Here is a 21,901-nt window from a genome sequence, read left to right on the forward strand (position 1 = left end):
CTCCTTTCTTCTCTCGGTAAGGCCAGCTTGTAGCCTCGGCAAAGGGCTTTTTCTGCGAGCAGATCCGCCCCTTGCAAATGCAAGGATGCTCGCTCCCAGCTCGGATGTCTTTTGATTTACGAATGGATTGTAAATTGCTAAACGAGCCCGTCTGATGCAAATCCTGAAGGATGTCAGGCCTGTGGTGTTCAGCCCTCCGTATTGTGCCTGCTATAACGCGCTGGCTTTAAAAATGCAATGGGAGCGACTGCTGGTGTAAAGGTCTGGTGCCTTTTGTTTTTGTTTTAGATGGTGGATGTTGATGTTTGTGCGGGTGGAGATAGTACCAGAAGAAAAATGGATGCCCTGACAGATAGTGCTGTTGAGATTGTCCCTTTGGAGCTCTATGATTCAGCCAGAGCAAAAATAGCTGCTAATCTACAATGGATCTGTGCTAAAGCCTACGGAATAGGTAAGATCACGTTTATCAGGAGGTCATTCTTGGTTTTGTTCTTGGTTTTTTTGATTCCTCTGCTATTCCAGAAGTAATTAAATTGAGCTTTGTTTTAAATATCCATAATATGACAGCCTGTTGTCTTGCAATGTTATATATTTCGTGGTACCTTCAAGAGGAATAAAGGAACTATATGAGATGCCCTGAATCAGCAAACCTAACGGTGAATGCTCACCGACTCTGCCTGTGAAGAATGCATGCCTCAAAACGTTTAAATCCTCATTTTAGCCAAGAAGACTTTCTTTCCTAGAGCTGTGTGTCACTGCTTGCAGGCCTAGAGATCCTCCAGACCGTTGAGGCTGTAATGTGCTTCCTTGTCTAGTCATCTCAGTCAATGGATGCTGGGGCCTTGGTACCATTTGTATGCTCAGTTAGGAGTTTGGGTTTTGGTCAGATTGTGGTTTTGGTTTCAAGCTGAACTTAAAAGCAGTCCATTTCTTACCAGTGACGTTTGAAATGTCGAATGAGTGAATAGAGTTTGTCTGTGTTCAGTGACATTAAACAGTAAATTGTAGATGGTAGAGGAGTTCACCTTCCCTGATGTCAGATACAGAGAAATAAAGGTTCTTGGAGTTTATATGTACTGGAATTTCCTTTTTGGGGTTGAACTAGATCTGTCTGTCTAGTATGAATTATTGTTACTAGATACATCTTGAATTTAAGTGGAGAAATGTGATGGAATACTTGTGGGTTTTGTTTATCCAGAACAAAACATATAATGGAAGCATATACAGAATCTTGTTTTGGAAAATGAGGTAGCCCTGTTAATCTAAGTCTAATTCTCCAAACTCATAATATGCTTAATGGATTAGCACTAGCTTACTTTGTGACAGGGCTGGAGAAAAGCAGTCCATTCCTGCACTTAAATATTAATCCTTGTTGGAGTATTTTTCCTCAATTTTTCTGGTTTTGGGTGTTTTTTTTTAAGTATTTCCATCTCTGTCAGTGTTGTCATCTTAATGAGTGTGGTGAAAATGGAAAATCATGCTTTTGTAATGTTTAATATTAGTTAAGGTACTCTGCTGCAAGCAACAAGAGCCTAAAGACTGCTATTTATGCCATTTTAAAAAGTGGGAATTTTGGGCAGGTGTTGGTAAGACATCAATAGCTTGAAGAACGGAACAGATCTTTCCTCAGGTAAATATTTTTCAGTTGCTGGAAGGCTTTTTAGTGATCAGAGATAAAATGGCTATTCCAGACATGGCCACACACTATTTATATGATGAGTTTATTTCAGAAGAAAGCTCATCATAAATGAGAGCTGACTGGCACAGCTCCTGCACTGCAGAGGAACCTTTAAGGCCTCCTGTTCCTTGGCGTAGTGTCTTCTAGGGGTCTGGAACTCAAGGCTGTGTCTCTGCGTCTTAGACCAGTTAATGAGTTAACACTTGACAACACAAGTCTTGTGTTGAGAAAGTATTTGGTATTCCTTTGACTAAAAACAAAGCAGAAACCCACTTTTCATCATGTCAATAATGTGATCTTTAGTGCAGCAAAGGCTGTAGCAGCATTTGCCAATTTTTCTTGCATGTGGGTTTGTTCAGTGAACAGAAGTTAAATGCCACCAATGCTAGGAAGAAGTATTTTTGCTGGGCCTTTGGCTGTTATGTTGTTGGTTAGCCCCAGTGAGTAAGGGTTTTGTGTGTGTGTTTCTTTGCAGAACCCATGGTCTGTGGAAATTTAGTTTGATTTTGTTTTTTTTTTTAAATGGCCTCTGCAAGGCTTTGTCATGTAGTAACCATTACTCCTGGAATAGCATTGCAAAGTACTTAGGAATGTATAAGCCTCTTTAATTCATAGAGAGATAGGCTTAGAAAGGTTTCCTCTGTGATTAGCATTTTGAATAATATTTGAACTTAATACATTACTCACTGTCTCTCAGGGTTTTCTTTTCGTGTTAAGATAGTGGATGTTGTTCAGGTGGTTCTTGGGCAGCTACCAAGCGGTTCTGAATCTGTCACATAAAATCTTGCTCAGCATATGAAAGTTTTGGGAGGCTTTTTTGGCATTTTAGGCTTAGTTCTGATTTGGTGGGAAAACAACTTCTCAATTTATGATGTCTTATGTTTTGAGGTAATCCTGGTCTGAGAGGGTTTCTGTAACTGCCTTGGAGTGGCTCAGTAGAGAATGTTTTTGTAGAGATGTTAGATTTGGGATTGCCATATATCAATTGACATAATTTCATGCCTTAATCTTTCAAATGCTGGTGTATATCCCAGATTTAATTTTCATCTGAGTACAGCTAAGCTCATGCTGAAGTGTGGGAATGCTCAAAAGCAGTCTAGAGCAGACTGTTACTAGAAGTCATTCATCACTGCAGGTTTTACCTGAAACTGTTTTCTATTTACTGCTACAGGGTAGTTGAGTTCTCCACATCTAAGCAGAAAGTTTTTCATCCTTTCTTTTATTTTTTCCCCAAGGACAAATTACTGAGAGCAGGCATGAGACATAATTTGGGAGCTAAAGTTTTGGGTTGTGTTTCACTTGGGGATGCATTCTTCCTCTCTTCCCTTCTGGCCATGGAAAGAATGTCTTGGTAGCCAAACAATGAGCACAGCTACCTTCTTTTTTCAACAGAAATCCTGCTAGAGGGACAGCCCCTCTTCTTGCATAGAAACTGGGCTGAGTGTTTCTGGAAGACTGTAGCTCCTCTGCTCTGTCAGTGCTGGCTGCATGGTTGTCACAGATGGACTCCAAGGGAAGATCTTACAACTGTCCAAATTCCAGGAGACAAGGGAAGGATGTTATGAAGGAAGGTGTTTTCTCATTTGGTGTCATCAGTCTCCCCAAATGAGTCAGGGAGTGTGGACATGGATCACTCTGAACATCTGTACACAAACATCTGAAAAGCTTCTCTACACTTGAGGGACTCTAAAGTCCATTTAGCTGACACAGTAGTTTGAGGGAATGGAATTTGATTGGAACAGAATTATCTTTTTCATCAGCCAGCTTTGATTAGGACCAAATGTGCACTTTAAGGAATTGTACTGGCAGTGTGAAAATACAGCTCATGATATTTAAGTGGCTAAGGAGCAAGAGTGCCGCTGAGCTTGTGGAACTTCAGTTCACAGGAGGTGAGTGTGGGAGGTTTAGAGAGGCTTGGCAAGCTGTCCGTGGGAGAGATCTCTTCTTCACCATCAGCAGAATGAACCAGATTGCCAAGCAGTAACAGGGACACATGCTGCACCCAGCTGAGCAGAGGGAAGCAGACTTGGTGGTCCTCAGCACCACTGCCCCCTCAGGCCTGAGCAGCAGCAGTCAGAATGAACACAACCAGGACTTTTTAGCTTGGGAAAATAGACAATGAAAAAATGTGATTTCTTTGCAGGATTAGGTAGCACAGCATTATTTTCTGTGTAGAAGTGATGTTTTCCATCCTCACAGTTACATTTTAGATCTGGAAGGCATATATGGATGCTTTTCAACGTGGCAGCCTGCTGTGAGCAGGTGGGTTGTGTCCAGCCCTTTCCAGGACAAATGTTGTTGCTTCTCTTAAAACACTTTGTAAAATTTGGATTTTTCAAACCCATCTTAGTGGATTACAGCAAGGAGCTGTAAAGAGTTTCTTTAGTTCCTTTACATAGACTTCATGCCAACATTAGCCTGAGACCTTTGGCAAGGACTAATGTAGTGTATTGTAGGGGAAGTGCAAGTTGTGGCTTTTTTAGGTCTTTGAAGTATTTAATGCTTGTTAAAGTTTTACAGGACCCTTAACAGCTACCCACAGTTACCAGTTGGTATAAGCAACTTGAGCACATTTTCTGGGCTAAATCACATAAATCCCTGAGTTCCCTGCTTCTGCTCTTTGTCAGCTTTCTGCTCAGGTCCATAGTATAAATATTTTTAAGCAGGCTGTTGTGTTTTGCAAGTGTTCAATAGTTAAACAATTGTTTCTTTAATAAAACAACTGAATATTACTTGCCTGAAATTTTTAGGGGTGAGGAATTGCACGGTTATTATTTTGTCTCTTCTGCTTCATTCAGGTTCGTAGCTTTGTGCTTGATCAAATGATGTGATAATGAGTGTGGTCACTCTCACCAGAACTCTAGAGAGTCCTTGGCTTGGTAGATATTTTTTTCTGCCTGTTGTATGTAAATGGTCATGTGTAATTTCATAGGTCACTGAAGAAGTTTGTAAAACAGTCATGTAATGAGAAGCAGCAAAGAATGTTTTTATTGTAATGCAGGTGGTCTTGGTTGCTGAGAACACGTGGCTTCTACCCATGATCTGCAGCTTAGAGACCATCCATAGAGCGCTAAATAATTCTGTGAACAGATACTGATACTAATGAAATCCTGCTCAGAGTTTGAATAAGCTTCGTTCTGTTTACTATCGTGCTTTGGCTCTCTTTCCAAGTGAAACCAGTTCTTCGTGCTGCGGGAGGTAAAATAACATCTGGGGTGTATCCACTTCTCCACTTCAAGGGATAAGTCAAATTTGTTCAGATTGCTGTATTTTTCTTTATCAAATCATAATCAGGTAGTAATCTTTGAAGAGGGTTTTGTAAGGGAGGTGATAAAGAGATGGTCCCCACCCTGCAGTGAGGAGAGGAGAAGCTGGCAGTAATTGTCTCTCTGGGTGTTAAGTGAAGCTGTTTTTGTAATCCTGTCAGCTGTGTTATATACAGTGATTTATACATGGCCCTGACAGTTTTGAGAGACCAGGACTCACTGATATGATGGAACAGAGCATAAGAATGGGTTCCTAAGAAATTATGACAATTTATCTCTGAGTCCATCTCTTATTAAAATAGTAGGGAGAACACTTAAAGAGTTTTTGCTGCTGAAACTTGGGGGGGGAAAAAATTGACTTTGTTTTTATCATAGTGGGAAACAGTAAAAATGATTGTTTTTGCTCTATAATAAACTGTCTGTGTACAACTAATGTGGTATGAAATTCACATAAAATCCATGTGTGAAGCAGATGCAGTCAACTCTGAGTGTACTGTGGTAAATTCTTCGACAGGTCTTGATAGGACAGATGGAATTAGTCACGTATGCCTTAACTCATCTAATTATCAGGGTATGTGTCATTGTTTTTAAGTTACTGTAAAAACACTGGCAAATTTCAAGCTTTATGCCTTTTGAACACCTCAGTCTGTCTAAACCTGGCAGCTGTACAGCTTGCATTGAAGTTGATACCTGCATTTTCCTGGGGTAACAACTCAGAAAGCACGTTAGGAAAACTAGAAGGTTCTTGCAAGCTTTACAGTAATGTGCAATAGTAACATCAAAGTGACTTTCTTTTGGAATGTAGGTGCTATTGGAGACTTTATCAATGGGGGTCAAGAGGATGAGGTCAGTCCCTTTTCAGTGGTGCCCAGCAACAGGGCAAGGGACAACAGGCACAATCTGAATGTAGAAAGTTCCACCTGAACATGAGGAAAGTTTCTTTGCTGTGAGGATGCCAGGGCACTGGACCATGCTGCCCAGAGAAATTGTGGAGTCTCCTTCTCTGCAGACATTCCAAACCTGCTTGGGCATGATCCTGGCCAAGCTTCTGTGGGTGACCCTGCTTTAGCAGGGGCATTGGACTAGATGACTCCAGAGGTCACCATTTTGAGATTCTATATGACCTTTTTATGAGAGAGAAAGTAAAAAAGTTACATGGTTTCATTGGTTTGGGTTTGCTTTGGTACAATTTGTTAAATTGCTTGAGCAGAAATTTTTGTAACAATAGCTTAGAAGCTCATTGCTCAGAAATTAGTTTTTTTATGTTGATTTTGCTGAATTCCAGAGCATAAATGTGTAAAAACCCACGTTTTAATGACCAGAATTTTTCTAACATCCAAGTTCAGTTATAGGTCATGAAAGGAAGGTGCTGGAAAAGATGCCTGTAGAAACTGGGACTTGGAAAGATGGGGACATTTATAAAGACCCTTGTCACATTCCATAGTGAGGCAAGCAAAGAGTGTGTGACAGCTTTGGAGTTTGCCCCATCCATAAAAACTGGGGAGAAGAGCTGCCCATAATACCAGTGGCTGCTTGTGTATCCACAGCTGTCAGCCAGTTAGCATTTGGTTGAGTGTGGTGTTTACTTGTTCTAAAACTAGCAACTTGTTTCTGAGATTTTTGACAATGTGGCAATTTGGGCATTCTTAAGGAGGCTTTGGAGGATAAGCAGGCCTGGGTGCTGCAGGTGTTTTATGTTGTGTTGTACTGCAGATGAGAATAATGAGCAGAAATGTGAAAGGTAAGAGAGGATTCTTGCATGGCTCTTTCAGGGATGAATTTTAAATACTGAAGATATCTGACAATTAGAACACATTTTTGGCCATGACTGTCTAGGGAGGCTGTGTTCCTCTGTTTGAGATATAATTCCATTATGTACAGAACATCTACAACTGTGGTATTTGTAACTTTCTCAACTTCAATTTCATGCTCCTTGTGTTACAGTTTATCCTGCCATTTATTTTTCATTTAGTTGTACCCATTGCATGAACAGTGAGATTGTGTTCAGCATGAAATGGATTTGAACTAAATAGCACAGTTAATATTAACCACTCATGAGCTTTGATGTGCTTTTTATATCCTAAAATGTGTGTGGACCTTTAGTTAGAGCATCAAATTAATGACAAAACTGTTCCTTTCTGTCACAGACAGGTGAATTTAGCTGTCATAAGTGTTGTATACAACGATGCAGAAAATAAATCTGGGCAAATTACAGTGAAATAAGTTGCAGTCAATGGAGGATTGCTGTTCATGAATGACTTCTTGTGATAGTATTCAAATGGAGAAGAGGAGGATGAGGGAAGCCCTCCTTACTCCCCACAACTACCCGAAAGGACGTTGGAGTGAGGTGGGGGATAGTCTCTTCTCCCAAGTATCAGGTGACAGAACAAGTGGAAATGGCCTGAAACTGTGCCAGGGGAGGTGTAGGTTGGATATTAGGGAAATTTCTTTCCTTCAAGAGTGGTCAAGCATTGGAACAGGCTGCCTAGGGAGGTGGAGTCACCATTCCTGGAGCCATTCAAGAAGCACATGGACATGGCACCTGGGGACATGGTTTAGTGGTCATGGTGGTGTTGGACTGTATGGTCTTAGAGGTATTTTCCAACCAAAATAATTTAGGCTTATATGAAATGAACACCTCTGCTACTAGAAGTAATTCCCATCCTCCCCATATCTGGTTAATCAAAATTCATTCAGTCCCTAAGCAATTACCTGGTAATCAGAAACATGAAGTTAAAGGGTGCTTTGGTATGGAGGAAAAAGATTTCATATCTTCTGACTGGATGTTCAGACTAAAGACCAGTAGCCAGAAAGCAATCTTTATTTATTAATTTGTGGATTTCTGTAACATGGAAACTCAGCAGTAAGGACTAGATCTATTTATTGCTGGAATAGGCTTTTGAAAACATTAAAATGTTGTTGGTTTAAGTGAAAAGTGGTGTGGGAGGTCCTACTGCCCCTGTCACACAGGCAGCTGAGCATCATGTTCCAGTAGTCTCTTTTTTATGATTTGTGTAAAGATCCCAGTTGAATAGGCTGTGTCCCCTGTGGTGTGTTAGAGTCAAAGAGGATGCTTTTGGCTCTCTGGAGGTACGGTCTATGAAATAATTGCTGTGTTCAGTGTGGTGAAGGGACCTGAAGCAGTCCTGGGTGAGCTGGGCAACTGATGTGCTGGAGGAGGTTCAGGCCTCTTTGTCCAGCCTTTGCTCACAGCATGGTTTCAGACAGTCACCTCGGTTACCCAGCTCAGCAGGGGTCTGTGGAGCTGAAGGAGGGCAGATGTTCAGTCTAAAACCCTCATCTTGGCACTTCAGATTTCAGACACTGTGAATTTGCTTTTTTGTTTTGTATTGTTTTGTTTTGTTTTGTTTGGAGAAAGCCTTTAGAACTTGGAGTGGTGCTAATGCTCTCACCAGAAATGTACCACTTCATGGATCTTGTATGAGCCGCTATTCTGTTATTTCCTTTCACAAGTAATTTTAGTAAAAAGCAAAGTGTCTTTGGTGATCAAAGGTGTAGCTGTTCATAAGGGAACTAAAAATGTTGATTTCTATGAGCTGCTTTACATTTTGATTTTTGGATCTTTCCCCAGTCTGTAGAACTGGAAGCTCTAGTTCGCTTTCTGGAAATGGCAACAACCAGCAAATGGAATTAGCTTTCAATAGCCTTTGCTTTTAGATCAGGTTGACTTAATGTTAAGAAGATTACAAATGATTGAATTTCTTTATTTCCCTAAAAAAGGACACCCACATTAACAAATGCTATTTATGTAGTGCCAGTGGAGTTTTATTGTGTCACTTCCATGCATGTTGGAAGGGACTCAGAGGGGATCTTCTCAATGCTTGTCACTATCTAGAGGCAGGGAGCAAGAGGATGGGGCCAGACTCTTTTCAGTGGTGCCCAGCGACAGGATGAAGGGCAGTGGGCACAAACTGCAACCCAGGAGGTTCCACCTGAACAGAAGGAAAAAGTACTTTGCTGTGAGAGTCTTGTGGAGTCTCCTTTGGAGAGATTCCAGACCCACCTGAACATTGTGATCTTGGGCAATCTGCTCTGGGCAACCCTGCTTTAGCAGGGGGTTTGGACTAGATGATCTCTAGAGGTCCCTTCTGAACCTCCCCATGTTGGGATTCAGCCTGTAGTCCATGTATCACAGGGTTCAGCATTGTACAAAGGAAAAACAGTGATCTTAATTTTTTAACAACTTCAGAAACAGGGGCAGTATTGTGTGACTGAGTAGCTAACAACACTGGTTTACTGTGTGTTTTTATTGAAATGATATAACTTCTGTATTTCTCCCTCATTTAATTGATAACATATTATCTCAGTTTCTCCTCTTCATGAACATCAAGTGCTCTGCAGTGTACAAGTACCATGTGCCTTCTTTTGCACTCAAGGACAGGCTATGGGTAGGAGGTTTTTTTTTTTGGATGGGGAAATGTAATTATTCTGGAAATTAGCTGAATGAAAAGTAAATAGGCTGCCAAATTAATAATTCCTTTAACTGTAGATGTGGGTATTTAAAATGAACTGTTGAAGTGGCTTTGGGGGAAGACCTCCGGAGTGACTGGATAGCATCAGAGAGAATGGTATGTTTGAGAATTATGAAATGTCAGGCTTCTATTAAGACAATACACTTGAGGCCCTCCTGATTACTGCCACCCTCTTGGAAAGATCAATAGCTTCCAGTCTGATTACTGAATATGAGTTGGAAGTATTTATATGGGGATATATCTGGTTTTCACTTGGTTTGTGTCTTTTCCATAATAGCAAGAAACTCTTGCTTGCAACAGCATTTCCTCCCTCTTTCAACTCTTGTTATCTGTTGATGTTTGCTTTGTGATGTAGTGTTAGAACCTGTAATGCTGGCAGTGCTTCAGCAATGTATAGATTCAAAATGTCTTAGATGTGTTCAGAGTGATCAGAGTATTAGCTGTTGGTGATGTATTTTTTTCCTGCCAGCTAGGAAGCTGTGCTGATTCATAGCAGAAGTGGAAGCCCTTGAGGGTTGGGAGCCGGTGGGGAAGAAGGGATGTGCAGCGCTGGAGCCTTCTGTGTTGTTAATTTTAACTTGCATGTTGCTTGCCATGCTCATGTTCAGTGTTTGTTTTGGTAAAATTATAAGGCAACTTGTGGAAGTGGTGCCATTCCTAAGAAAGTTGCTTTTAGACTTGGTTTAAATTTCACATTGAATCCAAGTCCAAGTGGTGTGGTTTTGCTTCATAGGCTTCAGTTTTTCTTTAAAGGCTGAAAAGCTGGAATGCTTCAGTGCTCTTGTCTTCAAAAGTGTGGACATCAGCTCACTGGAGACTCAATTGTTTGCAAACCGCTTGTAAAATGCTCAAGGCTTTTGTCAGGTTATTTCAATCTTTCTATGAGCTTTGGCAGTTCAGAACCAAGAAATAGGTGGCTTAGTTCTCTTTTGCAGTTTGAGAATGTTTGGCTGGCCCCTCTTAGTGACTGAATGCTGTGTTATCTAGTTGCTGTGCACAGATGCATTGCTTGAAGTAACTGTAAGTTTTACTTTGAAGGTGTATAAACTTTGTCCATCTGTTACAGCAGTTTAGCCTGTGGTCTGCATAAAGGATTTTTAATTCCAAGTAAAATGAGAATAATAATCACTAACCAGTACATGTGATAGTGTATTGTTCTGATTAAATTGGGTCTTATTCAGGGAATAGCTAGAGGTATGTGGAAGGCAGTGGGGCTTTGTCCATGCTGAAGTGCTTTCTCAAAAGGGATTCCAGTATCTTGAGAAAGGTAACTGTAATATATAAGATTTTTACTGCTGTACAGATTGTGACCCAATTCTACATGCTTTACTTAGTTAAAATAAAAGCACAGAGACCTATTGAAATCCATTTTCTATGTGAGGCTGCAGACTGAACTGCATTCAGTATTTTTCCTTCCTGATATTTTTTGGGTTTTGGTTTTCATGTGCCAGCTCTGAATTGCACTCAAAATATTTAGTTTGTTTAGAAGTGATGCCACATCTTGGTGTGGCTTGTTGAAACTGTTCTTCCTTGTTTCAGATAATGTCCCAGAGGAGCTGAAGGACCCATTTTACATAGATCAATATGAGCAAGAACATATTAAGCCACCCGTGATCAAGCTGCTGCTGTCCAGCGAGCTGTACTGCCGCGTCTGTAGCCTCATTCTGAAGGGGGATCAGGTGGCTGCTCTGCAGGGACACCAGTCAGTGATCCAGGCTCTGTCTCGAAAAGGGATTTACGTCATGGAGAGTGATGATACACCTGTGTCTGAATCTGATCTGGGCTCTGCACCAATCAAAATGGTTAGCTTAATTAAATCCACCTAATGATCTTCTTTTTATTTAACACTATTTAAAATAGCACTATTTAAATGGAATGAAGAGCTTTTAATTTCTGGGTCGCTAACCTCAGGAATCTTTTTGTTTTAAATACAGTTGGAATAGAGAATACTCATTTTCTTGCAGGATTTGTCAGTGCCCTTTGTTTTCTTCTTTTAGAGTTCTCATATGGCAATGATTGATGCTCTTATGATGGCCTATACTGTCGAAATGATCAGCATTGAGAAGGTGGTCGCTAGTGTTAAGCGTTTCTCTACATTCAGTGCCTCGAAAGAACTGCCCTATGATTTGGAGGATGCAATGGTTTTCTGGATTAACAAGGTAACATGTATTTTGCTAAACACATTCCTGTTTCTTATTGTCTTTTCAGATTTTGAAAGTTTTTGATGGGTGTTGTGAATCCTTCTAACCTGTTTATTTCTATCTCTGCTTCAGATGAGTGGTTTGGGTTGAAGGGGACCATTAAAGGTCATTTAGTCCAGTCCCCCTGTAGTCATCAGGGACATCTTCAACTAGAGCAGGTTGCTCAGAACTCCAGCCTGACCTGGAATGGTTCCAGGAATGGGGCATCTACCACCTCTCAGGGCAACCAGGGTCAGGGTCTCACTGCCCTTAGCATAGCATTCTTCCTTCTATTCAGTGTAAATCTCCCAATTTTAGTCTGAAACCATCACTCACCCCTTGTCCTGTCACAGCAGGCTCTGCCAAAAAGTCTGTCCCTCTGAAACGAAGATGAAGACAACTGCTTGTTACTTGCTACCTTACATCCGGTGGTAGTTGAACATAATATCCTAACAGATCATTATTAATAGTATTTGATTCCCTTGTTACTGCAACATATTCTAATTTAATCTTCTTGCTTGGCTTCCTGAGGTTTCTAGGTGCATTGGGAAAGAGAATCCAACTAGGAGGGAAATGTAATTTTTCTTTCTTGGGGATGCTGTAGTAAAGCTGGTACATTTTTTCAAGGAAAATTTAAAAATGAAGATAATTAAGCACTAAATTAGGAAACCAGCAGAAATTAAGTTATATTTTTTTTCAGACAAGCTGCTGTGAGGGTTTGGGTGTTGCTGGTTTTTGTTTGTGTGGTGGGGTTTTTTTTGATGAAGCATTTTTTCACGTTAAGTAACAGGACAGACTTAATTCTGATTAGCTTGAATATATTTAACAGAAATACTGAAATTTTTCAATGGGTAGAGGTTAAGTTACTGAAAGCCTTTGGATTAACAACAGACATGTTCCAAAGAGAATGCCTACTTTGGTAACCCAGGATTTCATGTTGTGATTATACCTACTGTTAGTAAGAGAATTGGCCTGGAAAACTCTTCTAACACATTATTCTAGGAACTTCTGTGTTTTATGGACTGACCATTAAGTCAAGAGGAGAAAGAAGAAAACTTGATTTGTGGAAACATCTTCAGATGTATTTTAATATCTTTTCTATGCTATGCCCTTTTAGGTGAACCTTAAAATGAGAGAGATAACAGAGAAAGAGATTAAATTAAAACAGCAACTAATGGAAAGTCCAGGGCACCAAAAGGTAAAACAAATTTATCTTCAGCTGTAGTTTTGTGTATTGATGGATTAATGGATTTAAATACAAACATCTCAGTGTTTTCTTTGTCAGAGACATGTGAGGCAGCCAGTGATCAAAATTCCCAAGATTTTGTGCATGCAGTCTGTTCTGTGTCTACCATCAGTGCCCTTCCTTATCTTTCAAGCCCACTGGTTATCTTCTGCCTTTCCCTTGAGTGTCAGTTGGACTAAACTAACTTGTTTCAACTTAAAATTACTTGTATCAGTTTTGTGTGGGTAAATATGACTCTGCTTTCACAGCACAAAATATATATTATATATTTTGAAAGCTCTTGGGGCATATTCATTTTGCATGGGTCTAATGTATATTCAGAGGCTTATCCAGGTTCTATCTAGTAAGCATACTCTTGGCATTCAGACGTTAAATGTGTGTGTTTGTAGTTTTTTTCCGCCTTCTTCCCTTGAATTTATATCACAATGCACTAACACTGCAAAATATAAGTACACTTTCATTTCTGGAGCCTGTAAACCATGTTTTTCTCAGACAAAGTGTCTGTCAGCTCTCTGAGCTCTTAATTTATGATGTGATGAAGCCTTAAATTCTTGCTTCCAATTGGCGTTGCAGCGCAAAGGGGATAAAAGTGTGATGTATGAACACAGCACAATTGGTTAACTTGCATGGTGGTGACAGGTTATTTTTCTGTGCTCTTGTTGTAAAATAATATCCTTCACCAAGGGGCTAAAGAGCTGTTCAATTTACAAGATAATGTGTGGTCTGAGGGATCACTTTAACTATTTGACCCTCTATTGGCTTTTGAGTCTCTTTTTGGTATTTATAAATCTAACTTTCTAAGCTGCAAGCCCTCTGAAATATGAAAGTGTGTATTGCTGAAGTGCATTTAAGTATTACTGCTTTTAACTTGCATTGCTGATGTTCCTTTCCTATTCCTACGTTCCTTTCCTTGCTTCCTGAGCAGTCTCCTTCCAAGTGGTATTGGAAATTAGTACCTGTAAGTGAACTCCTCTTACACCAGTTGTCATCCACAAATCCATGGCTTTTTCAGTTTCTTCAGAGTTTGCTTCCATTACCATGCTTCTTAGATGGCCTTTGAGAAATAAAAGCCACCACTGTGTAACCTTTTGGGTCATCAGGCTTAGTTTTCATAGCATGACTTTTGCATACTGTACAGCATATAGCATAATCACTTTACAGCATTGCAAAATTGTTTTCCCAGTGCAGGAGGGAGGGAGCTGGAGTAGCAGCAAAAAACCCCTAGAGAATTAACAGTTGAAATGGTTTTGTTGTAAGCAGGCAATAGATCACAGCACTAAGGTGATATCAAAGCTGGTAGGTTTAAATGGTTGCTTAATCCTTGAATCTGTAGTTGAGATAGTCAGATGTTTGCAGTTGTTCATTAAATAATGCTCTTGCACCTGCTCTGCTTCAGGTTTGTAAATCTGTCAAAACCAGAACACTGTTATTCATTGAGATGAGGTTAGAAGATTGGACAAACCAATCTGGAGCTGCTGTGATGGTGGCTGGAACTGCATGCTGAATTAATGAGACTGAAGCTGGCATAGTGAGAGTAATGACAGCTTACACATCAGAACAGAATGCTTCGTTATGGTGGTGTGAAATGGAATACCAGTTCCACTATATATAAAAAACTAACACAATTGTTTTTCTAGTATTCAAGCCTGCTTCCTTTTGGCTGAGTTTCCTGGCTTTATTTCAACTTGTAGAGATTTTAGTTTGTTCCTCTGCTTTCTTTAGGCTTGATGCCCTTTTTCCTTCATTTGCTGGATTTTGCTTTTTCCATTTTCTCTCTGGGAAGATGAGAGCTATTGTCCCAGCTGCAGATTCCAAGAGCCTTGGAACTGGCAGCATGGTGGGACAGTCACCTTCAATCTCTCTGCCTTTCCACAGACAGCTCAGTCCTGTCCCTCTGCCTCATAAACTTTATGCCTTTGAAGCAAGTGTATGGGCTGCAGCAAAAACTTTAAATACCTGAAATAAAGAAAATTCAAGGGACCTGCAGGCTAATAAGCTCTGTAACAGAGCCCTTGTCTTCCAGCCTCATTTAGTGACATGCACCAGTATGTGATGAAGTATTGACCTAGTGCTTAGCACTTGCCTTCTAGTGTGCTTCAAGATCACATCTGTGTTTGAGGCAATCATTTGATAGCCTTTCCAGGAAGTTGAGTAGGTTTCTGTTTTGTTTAGAGATAACTGGGTGAGAGCAGAAGAAACTACAGGAATGGAACTGACTTGCAGGATGTCATTGAGCTGTGGGAGGAATTTACAGTAGCCTTTCAGTACTTAAAGGGGCCTGTGTGAAAGATGTGAAGAGTCCTTCTAGTGGGGCCTGTTGTGATGGCACAAGGGGGTGATGGTTTTAAGCTAAAAGAGGAGAGGTTTAAACTAGATACAAGGAAGAAATTGCTTACACCTATGGTGGTGAGACACTGGAACAAGTTGCCCAGAGAGGTTTTCCACGTGAGGTTGTCTGAGGCTCTGAGCAACCTGCTCCAGTTGAAGATGTGCTTACTCAGTGTAGGGGTGTTGATTTAGGTGATCCTAAAGGTCCCTTCCACCCAAAGGAATTCTCTGATTCTATGAAGTTGTTGGTAAATAGAGGTTATCACACTGGTAGCAGTAACATTTAGATTGTACTGCTTTACTGACTGATTCTGTAGTTTCCGTAGTACTTGTCACCCTGTGTCACTTCTGTATTTCTTTCTAATCACCTCTTTCAGTAGCACCCATTTCTGCACTTTAATGCATACAAATGTCATTAGTTGTATGCATGGATGGAGTGGGGGTGAAGAAACCACAAAATTCAGCTCAGAATATGAGTTCAGTATAAAAGACTGAATGGTTAAGGGAGTAACAGCTGAGCAAAAAAATGAGTGAAATTCATTAAAACTTCATTGATAAATCTGTGGGTTTTCACCAAAGATAAAATAAAAAAGGAATTCTTGTAGATTTTAGTTCTCAGTATTGAGTGTAGTTGGGTTAAATTCCCCTTAGACCTATTGGAAAGGAAATATTTGTAGTAACTTTACATACAGGAAGGATTAAAGTTGTAAGAGGAAATTTCTGAAGTTTGTTTGTAAGATGCTTACTTCAGCTAAGTGGATAATGATGAACCTTTTAAGCTACCAGTTCACCTCAGTGTGCATCCTTATTTTGTCAGACTTAGTGACCACATTCCCAGTGCATAATGGATGTTGCTAATGCATTTGATTTTGATTTTTCCTGTTTAATCACCATCGTATATCTCACTGTTTCTTTCTGTGTAAGCCTGATCTGATGCATGCCGTATCGCACTGCATGCTGGAGCCAGTGGAATATGCTCGTGTGGTACAGTATGATTCGTATTCCATTACATATTTGTGGAGTGCTCCAGGCTGGGGGAAAAAAAAGTAAAAGTAATTTACAGCTGGTAAAAGGATGGGGGGAAAATAGTGGTAGCTTGTAGAGGTAGCTTTTAGAGTGACTTGCCTTTGCCAGGAAAACTTAATGTGTTTATATTTGAGTAAAACAAATAAATGAAACTGGTTCTTACTATTCTGATGGAAAGTGCTCTTTGTTCCTTTGAACAGATATTTTTCTCAGCCTGTGCTATCCTAAATTGACACCCATGAGAGTGTGTGTGAGTGTGTGTTTCCTGGAAAGTGGTGAAATCCAGCTTTCTTCTGATGATTAAATACATTCTCTGTATAACTGCATGTTAGGCCAGCACACTGATTGAGATAGCTTGTTAAATGCTAAGGGATATTAATCGCTAAAGGGTAAAAGGAACTTTTTTCCAGCACTGAGAGGTATTCCTGCTAGTCTCTGCCTTACTGCCCTCTTGCTTGCCTGTGCTTTGCTGCTCCAACCTATAGGTAGAGCCTTCCAGTCTAGCTGGCAGTGTGGGTGTCTAGCAACTATCAACACTGAACTTGTCTTGCAAAGACTGCAAGAAGCAATGCCAAGATTTGTTCCGTAGTTGTCTGGCTTTAGCTACTCTTCAGCCACGCTCCAAATGACATGAAGGCTGGGGAGGGGTTTGCAGAAGAGTTTGGTACTGCTCTGTAGTGCAGCCAAAGAGAGCCTTGCTGCTGCTGCTGTGCCAGGCCTGGTGCTCTTCTTGCTGACCACTTTTGGAAGAGGCCAAGTTTTTTTCTTTTTGCATGCCATTAGCGTTGGGTTCTGGCTTGGCAGGTATAGAATGTTCTGAATCTCTCTGAGGGAACTTTGCTGTCTGTGGACATGATGGCAAGTCTGTGGATGTAGGTAATGTATGAGAAAGCACCAGTTCATCTGAGTATTTTTGGCTGTGCTTTGTTTTGGTTTGTTTCTCCCAAGCTTTAAGTGTTTTCATGTAGTTATCCATGTCTCTTTCTTTGGATCTGCTGCATTCATGCATCTGTGTGGAAGGATTTTGACTTAAATTGCTTGAAACAAGTTAAAATGTGTGGATGAAGCTAGGAATTTAGCAGCATGGATTGCTTCCAGATATGAGGAGAATGATTAAAAGGGGAGCACTATATTCTTCAGAATTGGCTTCCATTGAGAGAAAAATACAACCTTGTAAATTGGGTTTGACTTAGAGCAGAATGCTGTAAAGGATCCACCGTAAAGAGTTTTCAGTGCTTAACAGAAATGACTTTTTTTCCCCTCTTCTTTCTGTTAGCATCTCATGAACATTTGTGTTCTTTTGCCAGGTGCGTTACCGAAGAGACCATCTTTCAAGCAGGCAATTGCCTTACTTTCCTTTGCTTGAAGATTTGATGAAGGATGGTAGTGATGGTGCTGCTCTTCTGGCTGTAATACACTACTATTGTCCAGAGCACATGAAACTAGATGGTAGGTAATAAAGATTACTGTAAAAAAAAAAAAGAAAAGAAACAAAAACTTCTTCAATCTTAGGAAGCTGAGCTAGAAATAGATTATCAAATGAAAGTGTGACACATCTAGTAGGTAGTGAACTACATCAGGTTAGCCAAATACAGAACCTGCCTCAGTGTATTTCAAAAGTAGCTTCTCTTTGATTTTGTTTTCAGAAGGCTCTGTTCTGTATATTAAGAGCTACAAAATAATAATTTCTTTCATAAGTCTAGATGATAAGACTTTTTTTGGCTCAAATGACTGAGCTTGGTTTCAGTAGAGCATAGCAAAGGAGGACATGTCTAACTCCTGTTCACTGCCAGCTCCTATGTTCTCTAGGAGTAGAGAATTTGACATTTTACAATCTATATCTTAAAATAGCTTCTGCCAGTCTTCAGCAATTGTCACTCTTCAGCATGTCGAGCATGAGTTCTCTTTTCCAGGAAATGTTTTGGGTTTTTTGGTTCTTTTTTTTTTTTTTTAATAATTCCATATCCTTGTTGCATTTTACTTCTACAGGTCAACATTTTGTATTGTTTTTTAAATTCTCAGATTCGTTGTACTTTGCAGAGCTCCTGAATGGTTTCTGAAGCAGCCAGCAGTGTGAATCTTAGCAGTAACCTTTTAGTGTTTGCAAATCAAGATGTTTGGGTTTAATTGGTTTTGTCTTTTGCCATTATGTGTATTACTTGTAACCTGCTTACCTCTGTTGCTGTGATATACAGGATTCTGTCTGGATTCTACAATGAGAATTGTAGAATTGATACTCTTTTATCTGTGGAGGACTTTCCCTCCCTTTCCTATCCCTCTGGTACTTAACAGGTAGAGAAATGCCACTAGTAGCCGATAGGTATTAAATGACTGTGTATAAGCAGTCTGTGAAGCTCCTGTAGGTAGTCTTTCTGTTAGTTGTGGATGAGAAGGTAATTCACTGCAATAGTGTTGTAACTTACCTTTCTCACTTTCCCAGATATTTGTTTGAAGGAAGTCACTTCAATTGCAGACAGCCTCTATAACATTCAGCTTTTGAGAGAATTCTCAAACGAATATCTAAACAAATGCTTTTACCTCACGTTGGAGGACATGTTATATGCTCCTTTGGTTTTAAAGGTAAGAAACATAATGAAGGCTATATTTTTAAACAAAAGAGTGCTGAATCCTAAGTGTTTTGTTACTGTGAAATGTGGTGGTATTTTTTCCTTTTTCCCTGTTGTAGCCTAACGTCATGGTATTCATTGCGGAGCTCTTCTGGTGGTTTGAGAATGTCAAACCAGACTTTGTACAGCCAAGAGATATTCAGGAAATAAAAGATGGTAAGTTTTTAACTCTTGATAAATGTTAGCATGTTCTTTAAAATGCATTGCAATGGAGCTCTTACATGGTGTCCTTTGGAGTTTCGATTCTTGCCAAACTTTTTGCTTGCTGAGATCTTTGAAAGCTGTAAAAAAGGAAGTTAGTTTGCCCTAGATACACTTGGGTTCTGATTTTTGGAATGAGAGAGGGAATTTTTTTCTTAGGCTCACTAATTATTAGAACTTCCTTTTCTGTGAGGTCTCTGTAGGATACAGGAGGAGGGTAGATTTAGACTTGATATTAGAAAGAAATTCTTTAGAGTGAGGCTGGTGAGACACTGGAACAGGTTGCCCAGGGAGGTCATGGATGCCCTCTCTCTGGAGTTGTTCAAGGCCAGGTTGGATGAAGCCTTCAGCAACCTGGTCTAGTGCAAGGTGTCCCTGCCCATGGCAGGGGCATTTGAACTAGGTGATCTTTAAGGTCCTTTCTAACTCAAACCAATCTGTGAGCCTATATTTTCAATATAGTTACTTTGGGTTTCATTTTAGTGTTGTGTTGTAAATTTTTCATTTTAATATACTGCAGTCTGAAATCTTCCTGTTCTGTTTGTTATTTCAATGGCTAATACAAGTTCTATTAATGTTATAAATCAGCTAATGTTAAGACAGTGCTGCAGCAGAAGAGCAGTCGCCCCCCTGTTCCTATTTCCAACGCAACCAAGCGAAGCTTCATGGCCAGCCCTGCTAGTACGGCTCCAGCAGACGTGCAGCCCTCGGCTCAGGCAGGCCCTGAGTGCAGTAGATACTACCTGCACCCTGAGGAGCCCGACTACCTGTGAGTCTGTTTGATGGCCTTTAATCTTCACTGGATAACCTAGGGATTTCTGCTGCTAAATGCTCAGATTGTGCTGCAAAAGGAGTCAATCTGAGTTGTGTGCAGTCAGCCTTTACTGTGTTCTGAAGTGCTCTGTTATGTTTGATCTTTGTTTGTTTGGCAAAAGCCAGTAAATGCCTACAGTAAATGTCACCATTGCATGACAGAAGTCATCAGTCTAGCTTCTATTTAGGCAAAATGTGAAATGTGATGTTGGAGCAGCTCATCTTCACTTACAGGATATGGCTTAGTAATGATAACAAACTTAAATAGAATCTAAGATACAAGAAGGTTAGTTACAAGGTTTTTCAGCCGGCTCGAGTGTGATGGCAACCAATAGGTTATTTCGGCCTTTGCTTTCTCTGATGTCCTATTTACATAAAGTACATTTTAAATCTCCTGTGTTTGGAAACTTAAACAGCTTGATTTCAGGTTTACTTTGGTTTTGTTAGACATGAAAACTTTCTCTTCTCTTTGAGCAACTTCTTCAATGATATATTAGTGTTTTAAAGAGGACAGGGACAACTGTCACCAGTGTAACTCTGCAACTGTGTTATTTCTCCCATTCTAGAAGAAAAAAAATTCTTGTAGTAATGAATTTTTTTGTTTTCTGAATTAGTGGCAAAGGAGGAAGCCCTGCCTTCAGCCCTTCCCATCCACTGCTCCCCTTGAGGCAAAAGCAGCAAAAATCTCTACAGGGAGAAGACAGCCCTGGTAAGTCGACTTTGAATCTGCATTCCCCAGACAATGATCATCAATGTCAATGCAGTAATGGAAAAAAAACCCTAAGTTTGTGTATGTGAGTGATCTAAAACTGCAGTCAGCCAAGTAGTAAGCGTGTGTAGCTTGAGTTTTGTGTTAATAAATGTTGAAGATCTTTAAAGAAAATTACTGGATTTTTAAAAATATTTTTTTCTCACACAAATGAGCTTTATCTCACAATCTCAAATAAAGACTAAGTCAATTCTGTGAAAAGGAGAGAGCCACTGGTTAGATGTCTTAGGAATCCTAGGAAGTAAGAGTGGCATCCAAGCATGCCAAACTCACGCTAGTATATGACATAGTGTGCCTAAACATTTTAATTACTGGCAACCTAGGGTTTGTGCTTAAACGAAGATGCTCAGAATTTCCTTCCTTTTCCCAAGCTTCAACTTTCCAGCTGTCTAAGCTCTAGCAACATGCAGTGAGGACTGGTTTTCCTTTCATTTTTTTCTTGTTTTTTAAGATTGTGGGGCTGATGGGGAAAGCAGATTGAAGAGTTTCATGTTTGGAAATCCAGAAATCTCAGATATGTTTATGTGAGAGGCCTTGAGCACAAGCCCTGTGAGGAGAGGCTTGAGGGAGCTGGGATTGTTTAGCCTGGAGAAGAGGAGGCTCAGGGGAGACCTCATTGCTCTCTACAACTACCTGAAAGGTGGTTGTGGCCAGGAAGGGGTCGGTCTCTTCTCTCTAGCCACCAGCTCCAGAACAAGAGGACACAGTCTTAAGCTGCACCAGGGGAAGTTTAGGCTGGAGGTGAGGAGAAAGTTCTTCACTGAGCGAGTCATTCGTCATTGGAATGTGCTGCCCAGGGAGGTGGCGGAGTCCCCGTCCCTGGAGGTGTTCAAGAGGGGATTGGACGTGGCACTTGGTGCCATGGTCTAGTCATGAGGTCTGTGGTGACAGGTTGGACTCCATGATCCTCGAGGTCTCTTCCAACCTTGGTGATACTGTGATACTGTGATCACTTCCCTTTGTATTCTGTTTTCAGATTTTGGTTAGTATTTCAGAAAATCTGTTTGCTGCTGCCATCTCTTGGTGAAAGAGTTTATGATGTTTGCTATTAACTAGTATTTTTGCTTTATTTAAAGACCCTTCCTAAACCGTTTAAAATCTTTCAGGTCATAGGCATCGTTCGAATTCTCTGACCCGTGTTGATGGGCAGCCACGAGGTGCAGTTCTTGCATGGCCAGAGAGGAAACCCAGGTAACAGAAATGCTTTTCAGCACTGCAATACTGTTTCATGAAAGCATGCTGACACAGTTTCATTGTGGTAATGTGATATCACT

At 40.4% G+C, this 21,901-nt stretch overlaps 1 protein-coding gene across 7 annotated transcripts in view; it reads left to right on the forward strand.

The window, feature by feature from the left end:
• The window catches only part of CAMSAP1 (calmodulin regulated spectrin associated protein 1), a 38,500-nt gene that overhangs the window by 9,158 nt on the left and 7,441 nt on the right, over nt 1-21,901 (forward strand). For 4 of the 7 annotated variants that reach the window (XM_054174199.1, XM_054174203.1, XM_054174204.1 and 1 more), the window contains exons 2-13: nt 289-451; nt 10,977-11,239; nt 11,435-11,596; nt 12,735-12,815; nt 13,789-13,821; nt 16,116-16,175; nt 17,525-17,666; nt 18,658-18,797; nt 18,904-19,000; nt 19,634-19,814; nt 20,473-20,567; nt 21,734-21,818. In XM_054174199.1, the coding sequence (XP_054030174.1) occupies nt 289-451; nt 10,977-11,239; nt 11,435-11,596; nt 12,735-12,815; nt 13,789-13,821; nt 16,116-16,175; nt 17,525-17,666; nt 18,658-18,797; nt 18,904-19,000; nt 19,634-19,814; nt 20,473-20,567; nt 21,734-21,818 (1,502 nt within the window). The remainder of the gene's footprint in view (nt 1-288; nt 452-10,976; nt 11,240-11,434; nt 11,597-12,734; nt 12,816-13,788; nt 13,822-16,115; nt 16,176-17,524; nt 17,667-18,657; nt 18,798-18,903; nt 19,001-19,633; nt 19,815-20,472; nt 20,568-21,733; nt 21,819-21,901) is intronic. The other 3 variants (XM_054174202.1, XM_054174201.1, XM_054174205.1) reach the window with 3 other exon arrangements.

This window comes from Dryobates pubescens, chromosome 29 (genome assembly GCF_014839835.1).
Source record: "Dryobates pubescens isolate bDryPub1 chromosome 29, bDryPub1.pri, whole genome shotgun sequence".
Taxonomy (NCBI): domain Eukaryota; kingdom Metazoa; phylum Chordata; class Aves; order Piciformes; family Picidae; genus Dryobates; species Dryobates pubescens.